This window comes from Microtus ochrogaster, unplaced genomic scaffold (assembly GCF_000317375.1).
Source record: "Microtus ochrogaster isolate Prairie Vole_2 unplaced genomic scaffold, MicOch1.0 UNK14, whole genome shotgun sequence".
In the NCBI taxonomy this organism is placed as follows: Eukaryota; Metazoa; Chordata; class Mammalia; order Rodentia; family Cricetidae; genus Microtus; species Microtus ochrogaster.
Window position 1 is genome coordinate 855,852 of NW_004949112.1, and position 8,275 is coordinate 864,126.

Below are 8,275 nucleotides of genomic sequence, written 5' to 3' on the forward strand. Positions count from 1 at the left end.
AACTCTCACACCTGGACTAGCCCATTTCTAATATCCATGTAGCTCACGAGCTGGCTTACCAGGAAAGATCTTAACCTGCGTCTGTCTGGAGTGGGACAATCATAGCAACTCACTGACTCAGCTTCTTTCTCCCAGCCCTCTGTTCTGTTTACTCCACCCACCTAAGGGTTGGCCTATCAAGGGGCCTAAGCAGTTTCTTTATTAATAAGAAATCACTCCCACATCAGCACCTGCTTGCATGTATGGACTCACAGAGTAGTGATAGCATGCTCAGTATCGGCACACACTCAGACCAGACAAAAATCTCCACTTGGAGAGGGGGAAGAGACACAAAGTCACCCCTAGCCGAGGAGCTAATAGCAATTGATAGTCACTGGGAGAGGAAGAGTGGCTTTTCTTTAAGGGTTCAGGCCCTACTAAGTCAGCCATGCTGTGGTGAATGGCCACACACTCAAGTGTATATGAGCAGAACAAATTGGGCTTGGTGGATTAAAATAATTCAAGAAAACACAAAGGTGGGTTGGTAGAGAAGGCTGGGTGGGCCTGGGAGGAGTTGGGGGAAGAGAATTAATGAGTTTTCTATTGCTGTAATAAACACCATGACTGGTCCACAGTTGGTAGAACTGTTTGGAAAGTGTTAGGAGATGTGGCTTTGTTGGACAAGGTGTGTCACTGTTGGGTGGGCTTTGAGATTTCAAAAGCCCACACACCATTCCCAGTGAGTGCACTCTGTGCGTTCTCTCTCTCTCTCTCTCATCTTAACAAGTAAGCTCTAGCCTATTTCTCCAGCACTGTGATGGTCAGCCTGCGCCAGGTTCCACACCATGATAGACTCACCCTCTGAACTGTAAGTGAGCCCCCAATTAAATGCTTTCTTCTATAATTTGTCATGGTTATGGTGTTTTGTCACAGCAATAGAAAAGTAATTAAAACAATGACCAAAAGTAGCTTGTGGAGGAGAGAGTTTACATGGTTTGTAGGTTACATACAGTTTATCCTCAGGGGAAACTAAGGCAAAAACTCGAGGTAGTAACTTGGCATTAGAGGCCATGGAGGAATGCTACTTACCAGAGTATTCTCTATGACTTGTTCAGCCCACTTTCTGTCTGTCTGTCTTTGTTTTTTGCTTTTGTTTTCAAGATAGGGTTTCTCTGTGGAGACCTGGCTGTCCTAGAACTCACTCTGTAGACCATTCTGGCCTTGGACACAGAGATCCACCTGCTGCTGCCTCCTGGGGGCTGGGATTAATGCGTGCAGCACCACTGCCCTGCTCAGCCCCGCTTTCTTATGCAACCCAGTATGGCCTGCCAAAGGACCACACTGTCCAGGGGCCTATGACCTCTGACATCAACCATTAATCAAGAGAATGCCCTACAACACAAGGCAAAGTGACCCGCACTTTAATCCCAGCATTCAGGAGAATATTTGTGAGTTTGGAGACAACCTAATCTGTACAGTCAGTCCTAAGCCAACCAGGGTTACCTAGTGAGAATTTACTTTGAAAGAAAGAAAAAGTGAGAGAGAGAGAGAGAGAGAGAGAGAGAGAGAGAGAGAGAGAGAGAACTCAATTCTCTATTGAGATCCCAATTCCCAGGTAATTCTATCTTGTGCCAATTGAGAAAAGGTCAGCCAGGATGGAATGATAGGATAAAATAAATTATTGGAAATTCTCAAAGAAATAATAAACAGTGAGGGGAAAGAGAACTAAATTTTAGTCTGCTCCTCTAGCTTTGTCAGGCATGCTTTCACACGCACATGCACACACACACACTTTCTTTTTGAACATACTCAAAAACAACTAAGATAGACCCATTATATTAATAAGATACATTTTCATTGAGTATAATATAAAGGATCTGAATGATAAGAGCCCATTATCTTAGTTGAATTGGAACCATGTTTTTCTTGCCAGTGTGTACATAAGTGTGCATCTTTCAGGCTTTGATTTTTCACCTCTACATGGTGTGTTTCTGATAACCTTCCCTGTGAGAAAACAGTGTGTGTGTGTGTGTGTGTGTGTGTGTGTGTGTGTGCCTTATTGTGACACAGGGTATCATATATCCCAGGCTAGCCTCAACTTACAATACAACCAGGGCTGGCCTTGAGCTTCTGGTAGGTGAGCCTCTACCAACCCCAGTGCCAGGAATATAAGTGTGTACCATCACCAGGTTTTTACAGCTCTAGGGATACCTCTAGGGATTCATGCGCGCTATGCGGGCACTCCTAAACTGGAATCTACCTGTGGTCCCCAGTGCACTGTCTACGATAGGATTCCTAGGGTAGGATGAGGCTTTCTCAAAGCAGTTTCTTCTCTATATGAGAAGGGGCCACAAGTGACAAGGTCTGGAGTCAGACCATGCACAGCATGTGACTGATAAGGCAGAGTGGCATCACTACACAGAAAAGCCTGGGAACAACCATGACAAAAACAGAGAGGCCCAGGTATGACCAGATGTTGGGGGTTGGGACACACGTCTGATCAATATCAAGGAGGAAACTGGTGGTCAGCAGACCAGAGCACATAGAGAGCAAACTCTGCTTGCGGAGGAGCCTGACTAGGTTGGCAATGCTTTGCTAGCAAAGGTCTGCTTGACAGGGGAAGCTGATAGGGCTACTGGCTGGAGCAGATTGGCTGGGGCTGTGTGAGGGGCCTGCTGATAGGGCTACTGGCTGGAGCAGATTGGCTGGGGCTGTGTGAGGGGCCTGCTGATAGGGCTACTGGCTGGAGCAGATTGGCTGGGGCTGTGTGAAGGGTTTGCCTGGCTGTAGACTGGGGCCCAGTCACAGCTCTTCCTCTACTTGTTTTCTGTGTGATGATACATAGCAATTCTTTGCAGAAAATATTTCTGAGAGGTCCCAATTTCCATCAACAAATTCCATTCACAAAGTACTTGTTGGCTATCTCTAGATTCTCTGTGGATGCTGTGGACACGGAGAACAAGGACATACTGTCATGTGGAGGGGAATATGTCTTATGGCCTAGTCCCCTCAGGGCAGCCTGTGTAGGAGGCTCAGAACTTCTCAGGGAGGCCATTGGGTCTGAAGTAATTAGGGTTCTTGCCACTTCGGCCCCATTCCTCGGCTTTCTTGGTGGACTCCAGGCTTTCCAGTCCAAAGTTTTTCATTCCAAAATAATACCGGTTTAGGAGGCCTTGAAAGTATTTCTTGCTGGTGCTGAAATCCAAGGAAGGGAGACAGGATATGAATGCCAGAGTGAGACAGCCCCACCTCAAAGGTCCGTCCTCCTCACCTATCAAGGAATGACCAAGAAAATACTGGAGGAGGAAAAACTTAGCCACACGAAAGAGGAAATATCATTCCCTTGGGGAAGGGCCTCAGCCTGCTTGTCCTTTTCACACCCTGTGACAAGATGGATTTGAGACCGCATCTTGGTGTTCACCGTTTCATTGTGGGTGTTAGCCATCCCCACTCCCCATCCGTTCCCTCCCTTTCTTGCTCTCCAGACCACACAGACCCTGCAAACACAGACAGTGGGAGAGGCCACAGGTAGGAACAGTGAGAGGCATGAAGCAGCAGGACCATTACCTGATTATTTAACAGCCCAGATGCCTCCAGCTCCCCTCTGTTGAGCCTCAAAATTTCCCCGAGCAGAAAAGTATCTGTCTGAGTTTGGGTAATTGGCTTCTAGATTGTCCCGATAGGCTCTCCACAAGTCCCAAGTCCCTATAAAGAAAGGAAATTTACATAGGTCAGCCTGGGGTCATTGGAGAAGTGGAGGAATGCAAACTTTCTGTGGATTTCCACATTTCATCCCTGACAGCTTAATCCTTTGAAATGTCCATGGGGGCGAGCGTATGTCCCTGGGATGTCTTCCATGGTGTTCATAAGCAGGGCACTTCTCCAAGGATTATTTTGTCTTGGACTTATTGAGAGATAATGAGTCCTGGCTGTGTGTCATACAGATCTGTGTGTGCTACACAATGTAGGGGTGGACTTGTCATGTAAGAGAACCAAGAGGTGACATTGACATCATACAGGTAAGATCCAGCGACAGATTGTGCCACGAGAAGAGATGGAGAATGCATTTTAACCATGGCCACTAAGAAAAACACAACCAATAATGTGTATTAACTACTTTTCTCATGGTGGTGATGAAATCCATGACAAGCCGCTTAGGGAACTGGGTGGTTTTTTGTCTCCCAGTTTGAGGAGAACACATGGCGGGGTGACCAGTGTAGAATACATAAGTAAACTGCAGTATTAAAACACACGAGGACTTGCAATGTTGAGTGTCCAGGAGTCTTCCATCCTTGTTCTTGGTTGTTGTCTAGAAAAGGAAGGGAACTGGGTAGAAGGCTCTATCTGCAGGTATGTGCACATTTACTAAGCGCATGTGTCTCTACGACATACTGAGTGCTCACTTACACTTCAACACTGGTAAATTTGCGGTCTGTGAATTTGCTCTGTGGAAGACTCTCTGGAAGTCCCGACTCCTCTGAATCAGTATCAGCAATACAGAATGGACCTTGTGGCCCTGTCTAAGAATCTCTCAGAAAGTGCCAAGTGACCAGTGTAGAGTCAGGAAGCCACATAAAGCCACAGTCCTTCCCTGACTCCTTTTAAGGTTTAAATGCGAACCTGCACTGGACAGCAATGTGGTCTCTGCTCAGTGTGCTTCCTGGAATAGTTAACTGTGCCCATCACCTTTTACTTCTTACCTTGTATGGCCTCCTTGAAGAACGAATACCAGCCATCACCACTGACTCCCAAGAACAAAGAGCAGAAGACAAGGACTGTGGCAAGCCTCATGGCGCTGCAGAACTGTGAAAACAGACCCACAGGCTGATGGTGCACACACCTGTAGACCCAGAACTCTCAAGGCAGAGACACGTGAATCTCTGACTCTAAGGCCAGGCTGGTCTCCTAGGCAAGTTCTAGGCCAGCTGGAGCTACACAGCGAGATCTTGTCTCAAAGAAAGACAGATCCACACCTTCGGCAGTATGGACAATCTAGCCTGCATTTTTATCTTTCATCTCTGAATCCTTGCTGCAAGGATGAGAATAATGGACTTTAGGACTCTCCTCCAGATCATTGATTGAATAAACAAGAGTTTCCGGGAATTGTTGGCTTGTAGCCCACTTGAACGTAGTGAAGCTGACTAAAGCTGATCAACAACAGCCTTTCCAGAGGCCCTCTTCCGCTGAGACCTCAGTAACACAGACATGCACTCCATACCGATGTCAGTCCATAGCCTGTGCTCCTAGGATGTCTGAGGCCCAGGCTTTCACCCCCAGCCTCACTACACAAAGCAATTCCAGCAGCAAAGGCCTTTGTTCCCAGCACTTGGAAGGTGGAAGCAGAAGGATCAGATGCTTAAGTCCATCCACAGCTCCAAAACTGTTTCCAAGCCAGCATGGGCTCCGTTAGACCCTATCTCCAAGGGGAAAGCCCCTAGAAAACATAATTGTTCTCAGTTAGAACTTACCAACTTTATATGAAGTTGTTCTCAGGAGCACAAGACCAACACTTCATGGAAAGGAGCGCCAGCTATGCCCCTTTCTCCAGCTGAAGTTTCAGAGGACGCAGGGCTGCTAGGACCAAGCGGCCATGGAGCAGCTGCTCTCTCTCCTGGCTCTAACATTGATAAGAAGAGTGCTGTTAAATCCAGCTTGGCAGAATCCCTCTTGCTCAATCATTCCTGTAAATAAACAGCACGGGCTGGGCCGACAATTCAGTGGAAGAGCGTTTGTCTAGCTTGTGTGAGGCCCTGAACTCAGTGTCCAGCAGCAGAAGGGAAGGAAAGCTAGCGTACTGAGTCACACGCTGCCATGTTCATAATAGAGTTTTTCTAAATTACCTCAAAATGTTTGTCTTTTGACTCGTTTTCTTAATTCCTACCTCCTTGCCCTAACTACCTTGGATGACACACTGCAAGCTGTAAGCTGAAATGAACCCTTTCTTCTCCAATTTGCTTTGGGTCATGTTTTCTCACACCAATAGAAACCCTACTAAGACATGGGCACAGTTCTGGAAGGCCAGACTCCTAAAGGTCAAGGTCTTGGTCACCGTAGTTGCTTATATGGTATCCCTGTTACTTGATACAGTGCCCACCCAGCCTCTAGTTTCATTTCTGTGGCCAGGATAAACACCCAGATGAAGAGAGACGCAGAGGAGGAGTGGGTTTATCTGGCTCACAACCTAGGTTGCAGTCCATGACTGCAGGGAGTCGCAGCAGTAGCAGGGTAGACAGCTCACCACACCACGTCAGGTCAAGGGCAGAGAGAAACGAATGCACCCATGCTGTCTGCTTGCTGTGGCTCTCGATTAGCTTTCTTCTTTCTTACACAGCTTACACAGCTAGGACCCAGCACATTGTCAGTGCCGGTCTTCCCACCTCGCTTAACCATCAAGACAACCCCCACAGACAGGCCCACAAGCCAATCCGATCTAGCAATCTTCAATTGAGACTCCCATCTCAGGTAATTCTAGGTTATGTAAACTTAAAATTTAAAACTCACCAGCCCAGGGCAGACTGTGGGGCCACTGGCACTGAGACCAGGATTTATCTCTACCGTTTGTTCTGGCTTTTTGGAAACCATTTTCTCTGGAGGGATACCTTGCTCACTAGACATAGGGGGAGGGCCTTGTTTCTGTCTCAAGGCAATGTGCTAGACTTTGTTGACTCCCCACGGGATGTCTTACTCTCTCTGAGGAGTGGATGGTGGGTGGGATGGAAGGTGGGGGGTGGAAACAGCAGGACAAGGGGAGGAAGTGAAGGATGGATTTCGCATGTAAAATGAAAAAGACATCTTTTAAAAAATAATTTTTAAAAAAAGTTTAGATTTGTGATTTCTTTAAGAGCCCTTAAAAGATTACCTTTCAAAATAAGCAACAAAGTGATTGGTCCTTTCTTTGTTACTGCAAAATACAGCCTGTCAATAAAGACCTGACTGAGAAGAATGTCTTGCTTGCCTACATGGTTAATCTCTAACAAGTTGTTGGAGTATAAATGTACATTGGTTTTTGGGATAATTTGTTTTTCACCTTTAATACATGAAATGATTAATCATGTAAAAGCTGCTATTTTTACTGTAAAAAAAAATAAAAACTCTCAGCCCACACAGCTCCAGTATGTCTGCACACAGTGGCCAACTGTACACATGGAAGGACCTAACTGAAGCTTCTAAATATTTCCTCATCCAATGATGAGTAAAATGACAAGTAGCAGCCAAGTCAGGGTGCTGACCCAACATTTAGGAGGCTGAGATAGGAGGTATGTGAGTTCTGAGCCAGCCTTGGCAACATAATGAGAACAAGTCTCAAAACAATATTAAAAAGGCAAAAAGTAGGCAGTTATGGTGGTAGGTGCTTTTAATTCCAGCACTCAGGAGGCTGAGGCAGGTGCATCACAGATTTCAAGGCCAGTCTGGTCTGTACAGTGAGTGAGTACCAGGATAGCCAGGGCTACACAGAGAAAACACAAAACAGGCAAGTTTCTTTATTTGTCTAAATCATGAGGCACATGAATTGAAGCCATGAAATTAGCTTTTATGGATAAGGCTGCAAATAATCTCTCTCTCTCTCTCTCTCTCTCTCTCTCTCTCTCTCTCTCTCCTTTTCTGCTGGAGACCTAGGTAGCTGATGGGCTCAGGTTCTCATTGGCTTAGCTGATGCCCAGTCACAGAAGAGGAAAATCTAATTTGCTGTGTACATGAATTCAAATGCAATCCCACTCACGAACATTCCCACACACAAACTAGCGCTCAATCTGCACCCGCCCCCCAGAATATGATCCTTTTGAGGACACCAGTTCCCTCACATGGAAACACCCTGGGGCTTAGTTTAATCAAGGTACATTCTGGAGACTTGAGGGAGCCTTGAACTTTAGGTTGTCTGGTGACGGGAAAGCTGTCTTTGGTGTGCATGTGTGCAGACTGCGGCTGCAGTCACTTCTGTAGTCCTTCCTGCTTCCCTTCCTTCCTTTCTCTCTCCCTCCTCCCCTTCCTTCGTTTCTTTCCTTTCTTTCTTAGTTTTTGGCTCTGACAATTAAAGCTTGCCTGGAGATCAGAGGGCTAGCTAGCCACTAGTTAGCCATAGGGGCCAAGCAGTGGTGCTGCACACCATTGACCCCAGCACTTGGGAGCTCACGCCTTTGGTGAAGTACTTGGGAGGCAGACATTTATCCCTAGCACTAGGGAGGTGGAGATAGGGTTTAAAGCCCATTCAGTCTGAGGATTCATAGAGACAGGACCCACACCCATTCAGTCTGAGGATTCATAGAGACAGGACCCCCACCCATTCAGTCTGAGGATT

At 46.6% G+C, this 8,275-nt stretch overlaps 2 protein-coding genes across 2 annotated transcripts in view; both read right to left on the bottom strand.

Annotated features, from left to right (window-relative positions):
• The window catches only part of LOC101979158 (serum amyloid A-3 protein), a 33,432-nt gene that overhangs the window by 9,712 nt on the left and 15,445 nt on the right, over window positions 1-8,275 (bottom strand). The window lies entirely within an intron of this gene.
• LOC101978868 (serum amyloid A-4 protein-like) lies at window positions 1,811-5,961 on the bottom strand. The gene is given in 4 exon segments (XM_026789100.1): window positions 1,811-3,164; window positions 3,536-3,684; window positions 4,680-4,782; window positions 5,448-5,961. Coding segments are annotated over 3 exon segments (393 nt in total). The 5' UTR covers window positions 4,771-4,782; window positions 5,448-5,961; the 3' UTR covers window positions 1,811-3,011.